This window comes from Bremia lactucae, linkage group LG8 (assembly GCF_004359215.1).
Source record: "Bremia lactucae strain SF5 linkage group LG8, whole genome shotgun sequence".
NCBI lineage: Eukaryota > Oomycota > Peronosporomycetes > Peronosporales > Peronosporaceae > Bremia > Bremia lactucae.
The window spans coordinates 3,053,839-3,077,801 of record NC_090617.1 but is presented as its reverse complement, the minus strand read 5'-3'; the positions used below and the strand labels follow the sequence as shown (position 1 = coordinate 3,077,801).

The 23,963-nt window shown below is 45.0% G+C and overlaps 1 protein-coding gene across 1 annotated transcript; it reads right to left on the bottom strand.

Annotated features, from left to right (window-relative positions):
• Positions 1-10,262: 10,262 nt before the first annotated feature.
• CCR75_007496 (uncharacterized protein) lies at positions 10,263-11,639 on the bottom strand (the record flags this gene model as incomplete). The annotated part of the gene is made up of 1 exon (XM_067965556.1): positions 10,263-11,639. The coding sequence occupies one exon, from the start codon at positions 11,637-11,639 to the stop codon at positions 10,263-10,265; it is 1,377 nt and encodes a 458-aa protein (XP_067815568.1).
• Positions 11,640-23,963: the final 12,324 nt, after the last annotated feature.

Below are 23,963 nucleotides of genomic sequence, written 5' to 3'. Positions count from 1 at the left end.
ATCCAGAACCACCGTGATGTGAAGGGGCAGCGAACGAGTTATCTTGTTCGCTGGCGAGGTTATCCACCTTCGCATGACAGCTGGGAACCTCGTTCCCAGCTGATTGTTGACGTTGAGGGCCTCGTCCGTCAGTATGACGAGACTCACCCGATTGTTCAGAAGGCCCATCGGAAAACACGCGCCCTTGGCGCATGTAAATCGATTGCAAAACGTCAATCGCGTCACGCATCTCAATAGAGATGCGAGCCCTTCCCCAGCGCGAAGAAATGGAATAGACATCCCCTTTTACCCTCTCCGAGTTGTCTACACAACACGGACAGGGATCACCTCACGTGAGGCATGGAACCCCAGCCTCACGTGACAACCGATGCAATTTATACTTTGCACCGGTTGGAGTTCGTTTCTCAAATTTAACGCGATTCGCGTTAAGCTTATGAGGCCAGGCTTCGCGTCCAATGTCTTTGACATTGCGAATGAACGCGCTCCAGGCTTGCATAAGCGAGACTTTATCTCGCTTATTATTGCCACTAAACCATCGATGCTTTAGAAAAGCATCGAGATAGAATTCTTCCTCAGCGCGAAAGTCCTTCGCGCTGGGGTCAAGCCCATGTAGCTTTGTCGCAATAAATAAAAAAATATTTATTCTGAGGAGTAGTTTCTCCAGACAAGCTATTGATTAGCCGTTCTGGCAAAAGCCACGGCTTCTTTTCAGGAGCGAGATGAGACATTTTACTGTCTTCACTCCCCTGAGTGGTACCCACTGAAGCAGGGGTACCACAAGAACTTTTCTTACGAGGGCTTACGCTACGGGTTCTTAGGTGACATCCAAAGAGGTGATGATGAGGTTGTTTGACACTTCGTCATACCCTTCTGGTGCAAAATCCTTTTGTGATGACTCCTGGACGACGATAGCTCTGGTGATGTCAGTATGCATCACTAGGGGCGAAGTGATCGTAAAGGTCACTCGACACCAAACGGATCAGACGAGTTAAGAGACGTCGCAATTAACTTTTTCGTTTTCACGTCAGAACTCTTAGCTTTGACGAGCTCGGACCCGGGCAAATCGGAGGCCTCGACAGTGGTAGTGGTACCGAGACGGATGACGCCGACTCGTACTAGTCACCTCCAACTGAAGCAGCAAAGCTGGCAGCTGCACGACTCGGTGCAGCTGTTAGCGATGCAAATGTTTCGGTAGACGCTAATGCGTGCACCGAGCCGTGCAGTTGGCAGCTTTACTGCATCTCAGGCGACGCGCACGTGTTTCGTTACCAAGCCAAGGCTTCTTAGCTACTTAGAACCTTCATCTGCTCGTCGTGTACGTGAAGTAGTCGAGGCGCCCCGCCTTAACGGTAATCAGTGTAGGGTGACTTGTACTATTATCAGTACTAGCAAAGGGTGCCCCGTTACATATCGGGACACCCAATGTAGGGGTGCGATTCGATAGCAGCCACGCTCTACTTAAGCATACACCAAGCATAGTAAGGAAACTGTTCGATCGTCTTCTCTCACGTGCAGTGAGGTAGCTCGTGGGCGCCTAAGCGACCTCACCAATCGAACTAAGTACCTTAGTACAACTGTCATCACGGAAGCAGAAATCCGGCTTCATGTGCGCACTTGTGAAGTAGGGAAGAGTTTTAAGACTGATTTATATTTAATCGAATTAAATAGAAAACCTTTCATCCAAAAATGGGTGCGACATTAGTAGATCCTTACATCGTGAGCGTAATATTCTGTGACCTTGGATTTCGGATGACGCTAGCACTAATCCCTTTCAATGCACCTATGTGCATCACATACACAAGTATGTGAATCACACCCGAGCGGCAGGTCTAAGTACTTCATATGTTGTAATTGACCATCTCGTTAGATAAAACAATTTTCTTTAACGGGTTTGTGTAACATAGGGCAACTTTAGCCCGTTACGCCCCTCCCTCTCTAAGAACGAATTTTACATTATTTTTAGGGACAGCGAGCTGCTTCACACAACCCTCAGTGGTCGATACAGAATTCATGCGTCTTGCACGCTGATTCGTGTCATCGCCCTTCGGGTAGGAAGTCCTCTTGCCGGGCGTCTTGGCGCCAGCAGGAGATCTGGCATTGCAGCGAGCCAATCATATAGCCGCGCTTGCCGCTTTAAAACCGACAGCGTCTGCATTGCCTAACCCCATGGGAGTGGATTCTATCCTCTCGGCCGACGACTTATACTAAGCTGTCGCTGAGGCACTGTTGTAGTATTGTTCCTTAAGAAAGGCTATTTGGATTGCCTCTTTCATCGTCGACGGCACCTATCTGAAAAAGGCCTGTCGCGATGGGCCATGCTGTAGTCCGTTCTTAAACGTGGGCACCATAATGTGCTCCGGAATCGGACCTACGGTAATAGAGGCCGACAGCGGGTGCATTTCCTGCACATACTCTTGCAGGGATCGCCCCACCTGTCGCGCCCCAAAGAAGCTTGCCTGGAGCAACACCTCGTCGTTCGGTGGCTAATACATGGAGCGAATATTTTCCTTAAAATTTGGTCATGTAGGGAAAGCTCAATGTCCTATATAAGCGACGAGTTAGCCCACTCTGAGGCCTTCCCGCGCAGATTTGACATGGCGAACGACAGCATCCCCGGGTGTTGTCCTCGATGAGCTGCGCCACACCGCATTTCTACACGGCTAACAGCCGGTGCACATTCGTGTGCGCTGTAGTTCATCGACCTTGGGCGGGTCCATCCGAATGGGTCTCGGCTAATGCAGCTGGGCGAAGAGCATCTCAACAGTCCTTCTGAGAGCCTCGTTCTGAGATTGCTCGCGTCTGAGCTCATCGTGAGTTTAAAGGACGGTCTCCGCCGCAGCATGGCTTTGTGCCTCGGACGCGGTTATTCGCTGTTCGAACACAAACGCCTCCAACTGCTCCAACTGACAAATATGTTGCTCAGAAGGACTGTTCAAGAGCCTGACCAGGGCTTGCTCACCAAGTCCCTGCGCTAAGTGCTCAGCCACCTCCCGATTATGCTCGGAGTTGTTATCTAGGAAGTAGTTTATAGACTTTTTACTCCAATAGAGTTAAATATAAAATCATTTTAATCAAGGAATAGATGCCATCTCCGTAGATGTGCGTCCCTACGTGGCGAGCGCATTGTTCCTAACACCTCTGCTCGCGGATGACGCTAGACGTCATCCCTTTCAATGTGAATGTACCTATGTACATCACATACACAAAGGTGGGTCACTACGTTATCCTCACCCTAGTGATAGGTCATTTTTTTTCTTGACATGAAGTAACTGAATCCTTTTTAAGTGGTGTGTAACATTGAGGCACTTTAGCCCGCTACAGTAAGACACAGCCGCCTTAGGACTGTTTGCTTGAAGGCTGCATATTGTAAGCGAATTTATTAGCCTAAGCACTTCAAATCAAAAAATTGAGTCGCATCGATTCTTGTTCCGACGAATAACGGCATCTGAAGTATTGTAATTGCTTTGAAAAGATAGCAATGAATTGTCATGAGTTGCACAGTTGCACAATTTGCGGTAAAATACATCATTGCCCGCGAATGGGCTTGATAATGAAAGAAGTTTAATCGGTAGTGACTCCAGCAGCTTAATGTAGGAAACATAACAGTTTTGCTTTTCGCTTTAGATTAAACCTTAGCCATCACTGTTAAAAGAGGCTCAGGGTTTTTTAGTTGATCATACCTTCAGATTTAGATACTCTCTTTTATGAAGTCCGCATAACCTCATCCTTGTTCAAAAGACATCGATTAAGGATTAATTGGTGGGTTCGCGCAACGAAACCCTAAAACAAGTAGAGACGCTCCTATGACACACACGCATCGCGATGACATTCCATTTCACTGACACGTTTTAAAAATTGTGTCCTACTAGTACAATGTAACGTTTTGATAGAGGCGGTTGGGCCACACCGTTAGTTGTATTCAACTGTTGCACCACGCATAAGACATGTCCCGCATAATAAAATTGAACTGTAGCACCGCGTCCCATAAAAGATAGGAAAGTTTTATGGAAAGTTTCAGAACACGGAGGTCTCAGTTTAAGCCTTATTCATTAATCTCACTTTTCATCCTCGCTGGGTTCCTGAATTCTCAAAGCCATGGCCGCCACGGCCACCGTGGCTAAGTATGCCGCTAAGCTGAGGAACTTTCGAAGTTATTCTACATCAATTGGCACCGGCTAGTCTGTGATTGCCTTGAAATTTTCAGGATCAGGGCGTACACCGTTCTGAGACGAAGCAAATTCGCTTTGTCGCAGATGCCGCGCTTTCTCATCGTGCTACTGTGTTAAACTATGCTCGCGACAACGTCACTTTTGCGTCAAGCAAACTTATTTTACCATGCGCTTCAATAATGCGACCATCGAATCATGTTTCTGCGGCAGGCTGCGAAGTTGAGTTACATGGCGTTCGTCCTCCAAAATGTCTTCATCCTCAGCAGCAAATCGCAAGATATCGTAACAGGTTATGAGCCCAAAACATTTACGGACGAGATGTTGCACGATTCGAATTACTTTCTCTGGGAGTTGAATGCCCGCATGGCATCAGCAAGTAAGGGGCTGCAAGTTTATGTCGCTATCATAAGCCTGAACATGCAGCGCTGCGCGAGACGCATGAATGAAGAGCCGCCGATATTAAGGCTTTGTCAATTGTGGCCCAGATGTTGAGCCGGCATATCATTCGATGATTCGAAATCGAAGTCTGCCCATGAGATGTGCCATTTTCTTCGGATTCTTGTGCAGAGAACGCTCTATAATCGTGTGCAATTGCGAAAAAGCTTCAGGCTTACTCTGGGTCAAGGCGAAGACTTGATGGCACATATAGTGCGTTTGATAAACTGTGCTCGTCGTCGTTATGAAAAGAATAATTACAGAGACAATCAAGGTCATCAACGAAACAAAATTGAATCTCGTGGCAAGTGTTTTAAGCAACACTTTTGGCCACAAATTCGAAGATTGTCGTGAGCTAAAAATGAAGACGGCAGGAAATGAGCTTGTTTTTCGCGGAAAAATGATTTTTTCTTCATGAAAAGATGTGGCTCCTTGACAGTGGAGCATGCTGCCACATGACAGCGGATGGCTTCATCCCGTGCTCCGTTAAAATCTCAGCCTGTTCAGGCAGAGTGTTGTTGTCCGTATCTATCGACTTCCTCTTCGGATTTCCCGACGACGATCACAGGAATAGTGGTATTCTTGTTTTTGTTGATCGTTCGGCAAAATGGCACATTTTGCTGCAGTCCCGGAGTCAAACACAGCCAAAGGCTCTGCTGTGTTTTTGTTGACACGATATTTCGACTCCATGGGCTCTTCGCGAATTGGTCTTAGATCGAGACCTTAGATTCACGGCGGATTTCATGCAACTGTGTTCAAATGACTTGGAACACAGTTGCGAATGTCAACTTCTGATTATCCTGAAACAGATGGTCAGACGAAGCGTGCAAACCATATATTCGAGGAGATACTTCGCGGATACGTATAATCTCTTACGAGTTGGAGCTAGCTCTTGCCGATTTTGCCATAAACAAATTAGGGCATGCTTCTACAAAGCATACACCGTTTACATGAGCGGCTTAATCCATCCACGTATACCCACCTTGTTTGAGAGTGACTCTTACTCAAAGAGGGGAGAGACTCGCTCGAGCGAAGAGCTTTTTAGCTCTTGCTCATCACGCATTGGCCGTAAGGTCAATGCGAAGGATAATAATGTTGATTTTCTAATCAACATTGAAGTGGACGAACTCAGTAAGGACAAAAAATGGCATTGCTGACTTTACTAACGATGCTGAAAGACTCAGCATCGAAAACCAAGATATTAGTGAAAGCAATAATGCTCTCACTAAACAAGAAATTGACATCTCCGCAGTGCAAACCGGTCGCACTGAGAACAAAGTATAATCGAGTCAGCAGGTGATCTCCTGCTGGTTAGAGAAGCGGCGGTTTGTTTTGTACAGGATTCCATTGCTGATGCGGTGGACCGACAGAAATGGAACTGTGACAAATAAGGAGAGCAAACATTCTTTCATTAATGATAACATCCTAACCTAGTCCTACTGTCTGCGATTAATCTACCAAAACATGTAGTTGTGAATTTGGGCGGTAATAAATTACTGCCAAGTAGATCGGCTCGTTCTGTGTTCTACACCGCCAAGGCAATGCATACACGATCGAGCTGCCTCGTAGGATGCGTTTGCATCCCATGTTTTTTTCAATACAAGGCTTATTTCGTTCCGAATTACTGCGGAACGGTCTAAGGCGTCTGCCAAACCCTTATGATAGTCCCGGGACAGACATTGTTTAATATGAACCAGTCGATCGACTCTTTTTTCCAAGGCCCTCAAATATTGAAGGGGTGATCCAAATCACATGTTGATTCGGGTTCGTCAAACGAGGCAGACCCAATTTTCTTCCCCCTCCACATCCCTTGACGGATTCGAGTGGTAAGAAGCATTCTCTTGTTGAATGCTTCTCGAACCACCGTGAAAAAAGGGGGTTCGAACAAGTTATCTCTTTTGCTTGCGAGTGTACCCACCCTCGCATGATAGTTCGGAACCTCGTTCCCAACTGATGATGGACGTTCCGAGCTCGTTTCGACAGAACGACAAGACCCATCCTCCCCGACAGAGGGTTCATCAGAGAACGAGCGCATCCCGCCCTCGTAAGAAGATTGGAGGCCGATGAGCTCGTCACATGGTAGACCTTCCTGGCTGCCAACGTTGACGACTCAACCTGTGCTCAACACGAGACACACTTTTCTGGTGTCTTGCCTCGTAGTCTGGTCTGCGCTGTGACTGGCTAAAGTTGTTCTAATGTTACACAGTACCCTTTAAGTACGTTTGGTGTACTTAAGGAGATGGCCAATTAGTTAAATTAATGAATTATATTCAGCACTCGTGTAGGCGGGCACGTCGTAATGCGGCCACGCTCTACTTAGACACACACCCTAGCACAGCGAGGAAGCGGTTAAACCTGCTTCTCTTGCGTGCAATGAGGTAATTGTGGTGGGCGCGCAAGCGACCTCACCCAACACACTAAGAACTCTGGTAAAGTGTCGTTACGGGAGCGGTAATCCGTCTCCTCGTGCGCACTTACCAAGTAGGTAGTAATTTTCAGACTGATTTATATTTAATAGAATTAAATACAAATACCTATTTTTACCAATTAAAATGTTATCTCTATAGATATCATTTAATATGTATTGCGAGCGTATCTTTATAGATACCTCGCGTAACTGATGACGCTAGCCGTCATCATGGATGACGCTGGGCGTCATCCCTCCTAATGTGAATGCACCCATGTGCATCACATCCACAAGGGTTGGTCACAAATGTGCACCACACCCGAGTGTTGGGTCTAATTACTATTATTTAGTAATTGACCATCCCCTTAAGTACCAAATGTACTTAATGGGGACTGTGTAACATTAGGGCAACTCTAGCCCGTTACAAGCTGCCTTGTTACACACCCGTTAAGTACTCTTACACAGGGGGGCCAATTACTTCATGTGAATAAATTTGACCTGTCACTCGGGTGAGGTTAACATAGCGACTTACCGTTGTGTATGTGATGCACATAGGTGCATTCAAAATGAAAGAGATGACGTCTAGCGTCATTCACGAGCTGAGGTATTTAGAACAATACGCTCGCCATGTCGAGATGCACATCTACAGAGATGGCTTCTATTGATTAAGTAAAAAGATTCTATATTTGATTCTACATCATATAAATTAGTGTTAAACTTACTTTCTAGATAACAAGTGCGCACGAGAAGACGGGCAACTGCTTCCGTGACGACACTTTTTCTAAGGTACAAAGTTCGTTGTGAGAGGTCGCTTAGGCGCCCACCAACTACCTCACTGCACGTGAGACAAGACGGACAAACCGCTCTCTCGCTTTGTTTGGAGGTGTGTGCTTGGTAGTGCGAGGCCGCTTAAGAAGCGCCCGCCTACATCTCCCATGCCCCTTTTACACCCAAAAACCTTATCAGCGATTTCTTGAGTATGCCCAGATGTTCGTTAATCCCTTTGTCAACAACAGAAGTTCTGATGCGTCGTCATTATTGGTGATGAAATCGTCTATCGCATCAAGAATGCCGGGCTTGCTCATCTCGTTAATTTTACTTACTGATCTGCTCTTTCGTGACCAGTGGCAGGGGATGCGCGTCGTAGCGCGCGCTGTCATGTGTGCCGTACGTTTTGGACTATAACTGTTGTAAAGCTGATGCAGAACGGAGCGATAAGAGGGCTTCAACGTGCTCGTACTATCAATGAAAGCGTATTAAACTATTTACATATATGATAACTACACTTTATTCGACAATGAATCTCGGACCTGATATCAACATCAACATTCCGCCTCAAAAACTTAGCTATTTTTTATCGCCAGTGCTATCATTATAGAATTTTCGAGCTCGATCGAGCGCGCATAAATCACCAAGGATCCGTGGTCAGCAAACTTAATTGCCTCTTCCTCTGTCCACTTTATTATCTAAAAAGATTTATCGAGCTTCCGTAACGCAACTCATTCAGAACCCTCGACATGTCGCTGTCCAAACAAACTAATCTGAAGTTTTCAGCGGCCGATAGATTGCGCGAATTTGCGTTAGGAATATTTATGTATTATATGTTAGACAAGTCAGTAATTAACTTCGGATGCCATACTCCGCAGGTAAAGTGTAGGCGGGCACGTCGTAATTCGGCCACGCTCTACTTAGACACACACCCCAGCACAGCGAGGAAGCGGTTAAACCTGCTTCTCTTGCGTGCAGTGAGGTAGTTGTGGTGGGCGCGCAAGCGACCTAACCCAACACACTAAGTACTCTGGTTAAGTGTCGTCACGGGAGCGGTAATCCGTCTCCTCGTGCGCACTTACCAAGTAGGAAGTAGTTTTCAGACTGATTTATATTTAATAGAATTAAATACAAATACCTATTTTTACCAATTAAAATGATATCTCTATAGATATCATTTAATATGTATTGCGAGCGTATCTTTATAGATACCTCGCGTAACGGATGACGCTAGCCGTCATCACGGATGACGCTGGGCGTCATCCCTCCTAATGTGAATGCACCCATGTGCATCACATCCACAAGGGTTGGTCACAAATGTGCACCACACCCGAGTGTTGGGTCTAATTACTATTATTTAGTAATTGACCATCCCCTTAAGTACACCTAATGTACTTAACGCGGACTGTGTAACATTAGGGCAACTTTAGCCCGTTACAACTCGGGTGTGGTTCATATTGTGACCAATCTTACTGTCGGTCGCTACTTGCTGCATCGACTTCAATCTTTTATACAATTTGATTTTTTATGCCAACTTAAAGGCAAGCCAGCTAATATTTTTCAAAATTAAAATCACACGAGCCTGTTCTTCTATTTTTCTTTACGTGAAGATCTCATGAGTAGATTTCTAACGCCATTGGAGTAATCGATGTCCACGAGGGTCGAAAACAGTTTTACGAATTTACATTGTACAACGAAATCTTTTGCTTAAAAAATCTTTTCGAAATAATCGCAAGGCAGTTTATTACATGAATCAATCATTTAATTTCTTACAAGAATCAAGAAAATCATATACATTTTGTTAAAAGCGCTTTCTTTGACTATTGTAATCAGAATAGTCAACCATTTTTTTGTCAACCAGAAAGTACACTCTCAAAAGTATCCATTTTCGGAGGTTTTATTCTGTGTTGCTGCGAATTGCTAACGACTGCGCTTGTGTTTATTCCACTTTTAACGTCATTAAGTGTACTTTGTAGCCCACAAGGGCTTAGTGGGCCCATTGGCCAAGTGACGCCACCGCATCCATCGTAGTTTTATATTGTGATTTAAAAATCATTGAAAACTACAGCTGTCACTACTATCTCGCAAGCCTAGATAAACCCGATGACTTTATTCAAAATCTGTCCATCTTATGCATTGTTGCTGATTCCATGTATCACTTCAATTCAACTCGCAAAGTTTAGGAAAGAATGACGTCTTTATGCACCGATAGAAATTAGAGATTAGTAAGCAGTGCTATGTGATGCATAACAGAGTAATAAAGCCGGTCTTCGCTCGCTTCAAATTCACGCTTCCGTACTGGCATCCTATCCACGAGATCCTTCGACAAATGTAAGCATGAGCCAATCTGAACACTTGCAACTTCAAGAAAGCATCAACACCAGCGCAAATTTTATTGCTAGGTCGCCGCTTTTCACATAAAGTATCCACAAGATTTTTTTATTTATATTTCGAGTCAATCGTATATGCCTTTCATTACGCTCTTATAAGACAGAAATACCCGACACCCCCGAGATGCGACTAACTTTTCCATCAATTGCGCTCGTCTTGTCGTCGATCCCATGCTCGGCCGGTGCTCGATACTCGCGTTCCCACTGCTCTGTACGGAACTCATTCTCCATCTTGGCCATCACGACGGAGGCGAGGCAGTTGCCCATGACATTCGTGAACGATCGAAGCATGTCCATGATCCAGTCGACACCAAGAATGAGCGCAACAGGCCACGACGGAATATCAAATTGGTCAAGGGTCGAGGCAATCACGATAATCGTGGCCGAGCGTACCCCCGCGACGCCTTTCGACGAGATCATGAGCATCAGAACCATCACAATCTGTTCTCCTACGGACTTTTCAACCCCCGCCGCTTGGGCACAAAAGACAGCAGCGAGCGATAAATAGAGCGTCGAACCGTCTAAATTAAACGAATATCCAAAAGGAACGACAAAGCCCGAGATGTGAGGGGCTACACCGTATCGCTCGAGGGATTCAAACACCTTGGGAAGAGCGGCCTCGGACGTGGCTGTGGTGTAGGCAATAATCAGTGGTTCTCGCATTGCATTGAGAAACTCAACAGCATTGATTTTAAACATTAGACAGACACTGCCAAAGACCACGACAATAAACAATAGAATCGTTCCGTACACCGTGGCAACGAGAGCTCCTAGGCTTGCTAACGATGATAAACCATTCTTTCCAACAGCATCGGCAATAGCAAAGCACACCCCAAGCGGGGCCGTCCAAATAACAATGTCGACAAATTTAAACATCATTTCAAGGACTGCACGAGCCAAGTTGATAATTAAATACTTTTGCTCGTCCTTTAATTGCGAGGTGGCCACGCCTGTGAGAATAGCAGCGACGAGGACTTGTAGCAATTCCGACGAGCCCGAACCGCCCATCATTTCTCCCCATGTTTTGGGAGTCAAGTGGTTGATCCATTTTTCAAATGTCATCCCGGAATCCGACGTACTTTCAAACTCGTCACCTTCTGGAAGACCCACGTTACCCGGCTTGACGAGGTTGACAGCAAGTAGACCAAAAAGTAAGGCCACAAACGTGATTATTTCAAAGTATATGATAGACTTGAGGGCTAGACGACCTAGCTGCTTCATATCCTTCTGGTCAGCAATGCCGACGACTAATGACGAAAATACAAGCGGGAATACGACAAATTGCACCGTCCGTAAGAAAATATTCTTCATTGGAGCAGCCTTTTCCGAGAACGAGGGAGCGAATTGGCCAAGCAAAATCCCGACTACCATACTGACTACAATCCAGAAGGTGAGCGACGTGAGCACTTTGCATGCGAAGGACTCTTTCTTGGGAGCGGGGGCTTCCATGTTTTCATAGTTTGCAGCCATCGTGTCGCTCGCGTGTCAAAACGAAAACTCGTAAAAAAAAACGATTGGGGTTGATTTTAAGAAATGAACACTGTTCCGCGACTGGCTGGCGACGAGCGAGGAACAGCTGCACAGCTGTACCCCGTACCAGTTGTTGAGGTTGAGATGGATTAATTTATCTTTCGCTCCGGATCTCGACGGACACGATCGAGGCGATTACGGATTTGCTAGGAAAAGGCTCTTTTTGTGAGAACTTCCGTATTTAAAGTTTCGATCTATTGACCGACAATTGCAGATAGATCGAGAATCCCAAATGGTCATTTGCTTCACAACACATGGCGAACCAAGAGATTTGCTTTCGTAAGACGTTTTATTATAGCAGCAACAAAATATAACTAGCCAGTGTTTCAATCGCGCCGAAAGGGCGATTTAATTTTAAGATAAATAGCCTTCCACTCGTTGGGATAATTTGTCGCCATGCTTTTAGCAGCAATGATCAGGAAAACAGATCTTTTTAATGATAAATCGCCTAAAAAGGTAAAATAATGGCATTTTTAAATCTGAAGTTTAACCATATTGTAATTTTCTTTTATCATTATTATATCATAGATCTCTCTAAACTTATACAAAGTAAAAATAGATATCCTAAGATGTTTATTATCAAAATGTTTTTTGTAAGGATGAAACATGTTTTTATCGCTCGCACAAGATGGAATTGGGCACCTTTCGCTAGTACTACTCCAGCACTAGCTCACCTACACTGACAACAGTGTTGGCAAGGTACCTCCAATTACCTCGCGTACACGACGTGCAAGGGAGATTCCAAATTGCTAACCGTCCGCTCAGCAACAAGACAAAATCAAGTAGTGCTTCGTTTCGAGAAAGAGTAATCTAATTTATTATAATTAGTACTAATACTACTTATAGTCCCGCCTAAATGTATTAAGATAACTATATAAAGTGACACCGCCCTTCGCGCGTCAAGCGGTGATTGATGGGGCTGATGCAAAGAATTTTAATCAACTGATGAAATGAACTGCTACATTACTGCCAATTAATAAATAACATTTTTAATTCTTCTATATTATTTCTCTTGTATGTAATAATAATTGTGTATTGAGCTACCCCGCTACACAAAATGTACAGTGCCGGACGATTGTAACCAACGTCCCTTAATTTTCGGCCAAATTTTAATTTTCAATTTCATACAGCCTCTGACAATAACATGTATTGTGAACTAATCAAATCAAAGATTGATATAAAATGCAAAACTGTGAGTGCGCACATCTACATACATCTTGTCTCTTCCGTCGAAGAGACATGATCTATGTACTACTTTTGCATTTCATATTAATCTTTGCATACCTGAGAAATAATTCACCTATTAAACACTTACAACCAGCACATTGCTTTTTTAACGGCCTCATTTCAGCTGGCCAAAAAACATTTTTATTTTAAAAAATTTGGTTGACTCCAAAGCAACCACAAAATGTTAAACGCAGCCGCGCAACGTTCAACGCAACCGAAATGACACGGCTATATAGGCAAAAGAAAATGATGCAGCAGATGACACTTTTCTTATCCCGGAAACAGAAAAGGAGTAGATGCAATTCCACAAGCGCATGGATGTTCTATAAGAGAGCGCGATGACCTCACTTGGTTCAGTCGCTAGTACGATGGCACGATACCTCAGTATGACGATGTGGATTCAAATTCCGATGGCTGTGCACAAGCACAGACAGCGTCGAAGTTCGACCACTCGAATAAGTCGGGTGAATCGAAACAAAGATGCATGCTTAGAAAGCAGCATCGAAGGAGATTTTTAACCTGTCTAAATGAGAAAATGTAAACATCCTAGATCGACTGGAAAATCGATTGTAGAGGATCGAGCTGTGGTTGCGCAACCAGAGCTCGAGTCACCTAAGGGCGTTCTACCTAAATAAATAAGGGAACAAGTCTCGAAAAACTTGAGGAAATAAGTCTCCAAAAACCTTAAGGCATAAGTTCCAAAAAAGCTTTGGATATAAATTTCATGGAAGACAGTGAGACATTGAATGTCTTAGTAAACAACGGATTAAGTGGGGCGTTTATTCACTAAATCTGATAGCGACTCCAAAATTAGCTTTGGAAATTACTTAATTGCCGACGCTAGAGTCGAGATATTTCTTGCGTGAACTGCGTCGTGACAAAGTCAAGCATATCTGCGTACTTTTACAGATAAAAAGTGATTTTCAATCGTTAATAGTATTTACTTCTTGGGTGCATCGTCCGTCGTTATCTAACTTCATAGTGTAATGGGTCGTCACACTGAGGTCTTGTGCCATCGTACTAACGACTGAATCAAGTGAGGTCATCGCGCTCTCTTGTAGAACATCCACACGCTTGTAAACGTTTCAAGACGTTAATCAGATGGCTATCTGATGAACAAGAGACAGGCGTTGTAATAAATCGATGCTGCCAATTTGTGCATTGCTCGTACTTTCTGATCGGTTAGACGTTTGTGATGTAGTGGGTTTGGTCGGACGCTTCCTGACATCAATTACAGGGGAGGCTTCGTCCTCAGAGTACTTAAAAATGTCAAATATTCTGCCTGGAGATACGGGGTCATCCGCCAGGTGGGAAGTTGGCTACCTCTTCTATTCAGCTCGTGCGTGTACCCATTCGATGGCTTTCAAAAAAGCGCTTACACAATGGATTAATTAAGGTTGAGTCACCTGACGAGGAGGGCGCTGTCCAAATAACCTCTCCTGCATCCTCAAGGTGATCTTACCAGCTCACATATTAAGATGAATACTCAACCATTCGAAATTAAAGTAATTGCAGACCGCATCCCCCAGAATTGTACTGCAACTATTCGATATTATAGATTGTTTAAGGGGCAGCTTGACGTTTTCGTCTAAATAGAACCTTTCCAACGTAACCTCATCAACTTGTGGCTTCCGCACACGTCAGAAAAATCTATATTCAGGCACCAGACCGATAAATGAAATGCTCTTTTCTCTGGAACTACAGCCTTCGTAGTATTCTCTATGGCTGTGGATGGTGTCACTCACCACAATAAAAAATATATCTACGGAAACTGCTCTAGATGTCTGATGTATTAAGCAATTCGAACAAGAATACTTTGTTCCTTCTAACATATTTGCTATTGCTATGCATTGTTGGTCACGTGAGCAGCGTAATTCTGATGCTTGATAGTTAAGCTATCAACCGCGTTATCTCGTAGCCATTTAATATTCGTCTAAAAATCGACAAGAGCAAATGTTAGAAAGCAGTGCTTGATCTGGAGCCATGTCGGGCGTAAGTAATTTGAAAAGCGACTCGTGCAAACCGTGCTCTTTCATATTCGTCTCACGAAACTACATGCATAGCGTTGTTAAAGAAGATTATTCACTGCCAAACACTTACATGTCTTCAAAAATATGCTCTATATAGGGATATGTTTAAATATTACATTATATCTCAATCCTTATATATATATATATGGATTGAGTTATTATATCAAAAAACGTTAACATTTATAGGATTTAATGAGCTAGCCATGCTATACGGAACATTGGTGTAAGTGGCACATCCGCGTGTCAAGATTAATACCGTTACAGCTAATATAAACTTGTACCAATTGAGACAACAATATTGATGTACAAGCAATAAATGGAATGGCTGTTACAAAGCGACCACCCTATCGTCCGTTGCGCGTATATATAAAGTTAACCACTAGTAATTGAAGTTAATCATTCAATCACTAGTGCTTATCATAAATCAAAGGGTGCGACTATTGTCACAGACATTTTGACTATTGCCACAGACAAACACCTCCGATCGGCTAAATCGTTTCTTCTTATCCCAAATATTGAAACAGTAATACCCTACTCATTTCCTTGCTATTTCTCCCTGCAATTTCAACGACTCGCGCAATAAAAACAGCTTTTAAGCACAATGAATTTAATTTTACTTAAGAAGCTGCTGTCAATGTTCAGAACAAACTCCCTTTAGCCACCAATCAGACTTGTTAAAGTTATTTATAAATTTCGCGACGCCTTGGAAACTTGGCGAATCGATGCATCGAGTTGATGAAACGCGAGCTCATTCTCCGAGAGCGCACGTAAAATCGCGGTATACTTGCGCAACGTCACTACGTCAATTTTGCAAAGATCGCATTTCAAGACCACCTTTAAATGGCCGACTGATATGTAGCACAGTCACGTCTTTGATGGCGAATTTCTCTTTTGTCTAGCAGCGAAATCCGCACGCGTCTGCGATCATGAAAGCCATTTCCTGTGTGAATATGGAGCCCACAGCGGTCGCTTCTTTACCTAGTGACAAGACAACACACAAGAAATAATACAGTTGATACAAGTACTTTGGTGCATGGGTCAATCGAGAGAGGAAGTACCGTTGAGCATGTCATAGGCGTCAAGAGGCCGCTTTTGCTGGTTGACGTCGGCAGGCGTGAAGATGTGTGTACACGACGTCTTGCATAATAGCTTCACCTAAGATCAGCGCGCGGGGCTGCGGATGCAGAACATGCAACACGAGGAAACCGCGCGCTGCGTCTGCCTCAAGTCCGCATTCTAAGCTCGAAAAATGTGTTCGCTATAGTAAATGCGAATGTACATAATGACAATCAGTTTCAATAACCCATATTTATAATTTATACGTGGAACCAATAATAGCACCCTACCAACCAAAAAAATCATAATAGCTTACACCAATAAGCTAATCAAAGGTGTTCTGACTGTGGCAATAGTCAAAACGTTTGTGGCAATAGTCACGCCTAACTTAAATCGTCCGAATTTCGCACAAAATTTTGTAGCAAGCTCGTATTTTTAAGGTGATCATGTGTGTTCATTAACTACGCGACCGCGCTATAAGATATAATGAAGTTTTTTAATCGCTGAAGTGTAGGTACTGATCGATGGCGCGAATCGGCAACACAAAAAATCGTTGTGACCATGCTAACCTTTGCAGATATTGAGTCATTTATTATCCAAAAATTTACTGTGAGCTCACTTAATTAACATTTTATCCACAATTTTACTGTGAGCTCAACTTAATCGGCGCGCTGCGAAACTATATGCACGAAGACATTGCGACTTAAGAAACCACATAGAGCCGGACATATTGCGCTTGCCTCCGTTAGCATCAACAAGATCCGTCACCATGCACGTAAAGCCTAGCGATACATACATGTTTAGCAGCAGAGTACGCAGCACGCAAGTATCGAACGTATCGCCGTGTTCCCAACGGCATTTTCATGGAGATCAACACACTAACATGAAGTTTTTCCTGATTGTCGAAAATTTTGAGAAGACTTTCTGTTGGTTTATATATGATTAATCTAGTTTAATAGGTGACCAAAAGTATTGCTATAAACCTTCCCACTCAAAATCTCATAAAGACTTCGACTTTGGTGATTAGGACGCCAAAATGAGGCCAGGGTTCGAGTCCCGCTGCGGTCAACCCAGCTGTGGCTGAGATTGCGATCTGATGATTAAAATTTATCTAGCACACGAACTCGTGACATAACGGCTACGTGCCACAGTCGTTCTATCAAGACAATATACAAGCACTCACTTTTGATCTTGAAAGCGATCTCCTTATCAGTCCTACGCATGTAGTGCCTAAGCAATACTTTCAAAAAATAAGCAAGTATGTCATTTAGGTAACCCTCAAGAATACGACCGAGCGAAGCACAAGAGGCACAGCACAGGTAAGCAACAGGAATAGGAAGGAGCTGACTGTGCATGCGTAGTACACTCACTTTGACTTTATCGTCTACTTTTTAAGCATTATCCCCTTCCACGATTAACAGGTTATGAGCCCAAGACCGATGGATCGAGTTGCCCAAGATCAAGTATAAGCGCCAGCAGCAGCTTAAGCCGACGAAAACGGAGCCTGTATAGCCTCTAGCGCGGGCGAGGGCATGGCCAGGCAGCTATAGCTGGCCGCCGAGATGAAGCCTAAAAATAGAGCTCGTTACGGGCTTGAAGCTTGTGCAGTGAAGGATGACCAAGCTTTGTCGTGTCCTCCAGCAGCAGAGCTTTTCGCACTTATGCAGAGACGCGCGCGGGACTCGACCGAAACATGACGCTAGTCTCGCTCGACGACGAAGTCATTTCAAGTCCAGTGCGACAACAAGCTGCAGGACAAGGCCATCAAAGATACGGCAAAGTCGGTAGTAGGCAAAGCGCGCCACCACAGCCGCCACGACAACCGGCGAGCTGGTCGGTACCCAGGACATCAAGTTTAATTTCTTTGTTCAACATGCACCTACTGATTCCTTCGGCGATTTTAATTTTTCGTTGAAATTGCTCCCCTAAGGAGCGGACCCCGATCCGAGGCCCAGTTACACCTCTTTCTCATCGAAGACCTCAATGGCGAGCTTCGAGTGCCTTAGCAGCAGGAGTCTGGGCGCCGCAAAGTCGGCCGATATATGACCGGCAAAGCAGAACAACATTTTCACAGCCAAGTAAATACATGGCATACCTAAATCTTAAGTATAGTATCGATGGACCGGTTGAATGTTAAGCTCGTCCCAGATATCAAAGTGCCGAGGGACTGATTTAGTTCGCTCAGCTAAACAGCCCAAGCGACCGCCTCAGGTCCAAGCCGACAGAAGCAGTGATGATCGCCGAGCAAAGAAGCCTGGCGCCTGCTTCAAGTGTGGCGAACAGAACTACTACAAGCGCGTCTGCGTTAACGATGAAAAGAAAAGTTACATGTTGGCTGTTGCGGATGGCATCGACGCCGCACAGCAGTGGATACTAAACAGTGGGTCGGTTCGTCACCTAGTGATGACGGCGTCGCAGCTCGATGATATAAAGGAGCTTGACGAAGAGTGCCCTTTTGCCACCGGAGAGAGCTTGCGGATGCAACTCAAGAGCAAGACGTGCTTCGCTGAAAGCGTTGGCGTCAATAAACGCCCGATCGAGTTAATTGACAGTTAATTCTCGGCAGCTCTCTCTAAGAACATCTTTTTTATGGAAAAATAGAGAGCGTGGATAAGATCTGCATTATGATGGGCTTCGGTGATCAGTGATCCGTATTGTCTACAACTTCAAAAATGTGGACGTTCGTAGAGACACCACCAATGTCTTGTTGGTGGATGTCGTCGGGGACGATGTGAATCAAGACAAGGAGTAAGTTGCCTCTGTATTACTCCTGGGCCGCTCTATCGCCAACCGCCAACATTTAAGCAGGTAGTCTCTTAGACTTCCAGTTGCGGTTCGCACATCCGACGTACGATGACGTGTGAGCGCACGGCAACGACTAAACAAGTGGTATCCGGCTCACGGACAACAAACAAAGACCTCCATGTTCGACGTGCGCAAGGAGCAAACAAAGCGCACCAGGCCGCTAGAGGGGAGAGGTTACCGCACCGATTGACCGTGTCGGTGGCGTTATCTGTAGCGACAAAAAGGGACCGATTACACCGCTGGATAGGCGTGATTACCGCTAATTGATTAATTCGTCGACCACGAGAGCAACTACTGCCGCTAGGTTTTGAAGAAACGAAGGATCATGTGACTAAGCAAATCTTACACTTTCTCGTATACTGGCGAGAAGCACTTTAACTGCAAGATACGCTGTCTCCGCACCGACAGTGGAGGTGAATATAAGGTCGTTCACTTTGTTGCATGAATACGGGTGTTCATCGTCAAGTGTTGGTAGCAGAAAACAGTGACGAATGGCCAGGCAGAGCGCATGCACCAGACCGACAAGAACATGATACGCTCAGTGAATTTGAGTCCGGTCTGCCCCTCAATGTTTTAAGTCCCGCGGCGGAGAAGGTGTCGTGCATACTGAACCGTAGTCCGGCTCGGGGGAATGTTGGGCGATTGTCGCCTGTTGAGGTGCTTAAAGGAGTCAACTCAAGCTGACGGGCATGCTGTTTTATTCTGGTTTTGGATCACCGTACACCGCGATTAGATCGCCAACACAAGACACTTGAAATACGCGGAGAGGCGGGGCTAAAAAGCGACGAGCTCAAGAGCTACCGCGTGTTGTTCACTTAAAATCGCGTTGTGCGCACTACGCAGCACGTTAAAGACGTCAAGACACGCAAACGAGATGGTAATCCACCGACTCGGCGGTGAGATTAATGCGGAAGCCAGTGACAAGCAGGTGATGATAGATAGGATCGCTGAGACCAGCGGGTCCAAGGTTGAGCTAGACGAGTCCGGCAAGGCCGCCGGGCATCCGGAGGAGCGGTCAGCGAGTACTGCAAAGATCAAAGGGCGAAACCAAGCGTGCAACCCATGACGTCAGCAATCAGACCCCGACTGCAAAACGTGTTTACTATGTTAAAGCTACATTGAGAAAAGGACTCAGCCACGAGAAATTGTAAGCACGATAGATCGCGTGGATCCCAAGAATTAGCGCCACAATGAAGAGCGACAAGCGGGTTGAGTAAAAAACGTAGACGCCGCTCCGAGATTGAATTGCTGATGGCGAACGATATGTGAGAGATGGTACAGCGCACTAATGAAAAGCGTCCGTTCCACGCAAATGGGTCTTCTAGACCAAAACTGACGCGGGGGTTGAGCCGTTGAGCGCTACAAGGCGTGCAGGGTGGCATGTTAAAACGAGCGATCGTTCGGTGAAGACTCATCGCTGACATTTGCCGTCATCATGTGCATAACGACAGCGTCGCTCAATTGACGTCACGGCGACGTACCTACAGCCTACGTGAAGGCCACAACATAACCGGAACCAACATCAACTAGCTCGCCCTGCAAATAATGGAGCTGACAACGAAGGAACTATAGCGATTGGGAGTGCAGCACAGGGGATCAAGTGGTGCTTCACCCGTTGACAAACAAAAAAAATTCGAAAGCACGTATGTACTTGCGGACGAACTCATACTGGCGTGGCTAGTAGAAGTCGCGACTTAGCGTGAAATAGGTCATCTCGCGTTCACGATGATCACTTAGTGGTTTATCGTGGCACTCGTACGAGATAAACGCAAATTATTATGGTGGGGTTGACGACACTAGGTCTGTCGCCTGCAACGGCTGTGTAATACAGTAACCTATTGCGTGTTGTGTATCAACCTGTTATGGATCGATAAAATTATGACAATCCTTTGAAGGATTGTTGTGATAGAATTCTAAGGTGTTCCATCAAACATTAAAAAATCAGTATGTTCTTGATAATTTTCTAAGGTAACCCATTAAATCTTATAAGAGCTTTGTCTTTCTGATGGCTCTTTTTTGTCTAGTAATGTTGACGACGGAACACTTGTTGCGGCAACAGTACCTTTCGCTTACTATTGATGGTTGCAAAAGTGGGCTTGTTAATTCGCGCCAACCGGCTTAAAATCGGGACGGCGCGAAAGATCATCAGCGACGACATTAAGCTGTCCTGGTTTGTATTGCACGGAGAAGTTATACTCCGCGCAGAGAGACAACCGTCTCGCCATTCATTCTTTGTGAGAGGTGTGGACTGTTTATGGCCGTGCGTAAAGACGAAAAGTTCGTGTAGACAATAAACGGTCTATTTCCCAAGAGATGGACCCTAAACTTAGCCAGTGCGTATTTCACGACAAATAGTTCCTTGTAATGCAGTGAATAGTTTTGTTCAGCTGGTTCAAGCTGACGCAGCTGATAGCAGACGACACGCTCCGCGCCGTCTGTGTCATATTGCATTAACGCACGGCCAATTGCAAAATCGCTAGCGTCACAGACCCCGTGAAATGGTCTGTCTTGGTCCACAACCGCCAGAATAGGCGATTGCACGGAGCTCTGCTTTATAACTCTAGAGGAACGCTGACAATCACGGTTCCACTACCACTCTAGATTTTTCTTCAACAAAGAAGAATCATGTACTGTTATTTCGACATAATTGGAAAGTACTTGTGTAAGAACGCCGCTAAGCTGGGGAACTTTTATAGTTCCTTTTCATCAACTGGCAAAGGTCAGTCGGTGATCGCCTTGGTCTTTCCGGATCGGAGTGTACACCGTGTTTACCCACGATGCACCCAAGAAGTCGTATTTCGTTTGCGGCAAAAAAAATGTTATTTTGAGATTTGCAAAGAACGCATGAGTGTAAGAACTTTTCGGGCGTGGATACGATGTACTTTGACGTCCGGCTTTTTGGTCATGGCTCTGCTATGAGCGAAGACGTCGTCACAATAACTCGGTGCGAAATCTCGGACCGATCTCAACAGATTGGTTGCACATTTGTTGAATATTGCAGGTGCATTACTAAGCCCAGGAGATACAATTGTCGACCGGATATCGGCCGCGTACTTGTCATCTGTGACAAGTACGCAGATCAGCTTGACTTTGTAGTTACGCAGAACACACAAGAACAGCTTCGGTTCTAGCGTGACAATTGAATTATCTATGAAGCTAACTTCTGAGACGCTATTAAATCAATTGTAGAAGCGCCTACACTTGATCCATTGTTTCCTTAGACATTTATTGTCCCATTTTTTTGGAACTTATTTACAAAAGTACCTGGGAGCCTCCGACCACAGGTTTCTGGGACTTGTTCCCACAGATTTTATTTGGGAAGTATCCTTCCTAACTGCCTCCAGCTGTGGTTGCGCTACCACAGCGGGATCCTCTACAATCGACTCTCCATTAGATGCAGGGCTTTCGCACTTTCTCTTACAGACAGGCGTTTAAATTTTCTTGGGTGCTGCTTTATAGCAAGCATCCTTGTTTCGTACCACTTAATTTATTTGAGTGATCGAACTTTGACGATGGATTGTCACACTGAGGTCTTGTGCAGTCATGCAAACAACCGAGCCACAAATGAGACCATCGCACTCTCTCGTAGAACATTCACAAACGCTTGTGGACGCTCCAAGACGGTTATCAGATGACCTCCTGATGAACGAGAGGCAGGCATCGACACGGCTTGATGCTACCAGCTTATGCATGGCTCTTACTTTCTGAGCCATGGTAATCCATGGACGACATCAAATTTACTATTCAAATCCAGTACGATGAATTCATCATCGTACTGTTTACCCTTAAACGTGTATTGGATGCCACTTATTTCTTTAGTGTTACAGGTGCGCCTTTTGCAAAAGATACTGACATCCTCGTTAGAGGTATATCGTGCTCAATGAAATTGAACCTACGATCTTCTAGGTCTTTTGCGTCGAATAAAATTGTTTGACGCCCCGCAATCGACAAGGGACTTTAAAAACAATTTATTTGCCACTAATTGGTGATGAAATTAATCTCCTCACTGGGGCATTTACACACAATTATTGTTTTTGAGGAGCAACCTTCGTCAAACGACCTGCAAATTCTTTTGACACTGCTGGATCTGTAGGCGAGCTCGTCGTTATGCGGCCACGCTTTACTTAGACACACACCCTAGCACAGCGAGGAAGCGGTTTGACCAGCTTCTCTTGCGTGCAGTGAGGTAGTTGTGGTGGGCGCGTTAGCGACCTCACCCAACGCACTAAGTACTCTGGTTAAGTGTCGTCACGGGAGCGGTTATCCGGCTCCTCGTGCGCACTTACCAAGTAGGAAGTAGTTTTCAGACTGATTTATATTTAATAGAATTAAATATAAATACCTATTTTTACCAATCAAAATGTCATCTCTATAGACAACGCTTAATACGTATTGCGAGCGTATCTTTCTAGATACCTCGCGTAACGGATGACGCTAACACACCCTAGCACAGCGTGGAAGCGGTTTAACCTGCTTCTCTTGCGTGCAGTGAGGTAGTTGTGGTGGGCGCGCAAGCGACCTCACCCAACACATGTGCTTGTTTGGTTCGCAATGCTACGCGCATGTTACAAAGGAGAAACGAAAGATGCTGGACGATTCGGGCGTGAAGTGTTATTTTCTTGGCTATGCAAAGGATCACAAGGCGTACCGACTACTTAACGCGGATGACGGCTCTATCATCATTTCAAGAAGCGTGACATTTGCTGAGCATTCCATTTCGAAGGCAATGAAGAAAAGGGAAGACGATCGAATTATCAACATCATTGATGATGATGAAAATTTGGAGACGTCGACACTTAACGACAATGGTGTGGAGGTTCCAGCAAATGATGAAAGGCTTCGGACTCCGCCACTTCGAGCTTGCCGCGATCCGATTCGTGGTAGTCAAAACGATTCCAGTGTTCAAGGTCAGGTTCCCACTCGAGCATCAAGCACGCCTGGAAGAGACGGCGAAGAAGAGTGGATGGTGCGACCAATTCGAAAGAAGCGCGGTGTGGTGCGCTACGAACAAGAGTTTCCCAACTTACGTCGCGGTCACTTCAACTTGGACGATTTTGAAGGTGAAGACTCGTTTTATTGCTTTGTTGCAGATTGTGATGGAGAACAAGCTTCAAGCTACGAAGAAGTATTGAAGAGTACGAACAAG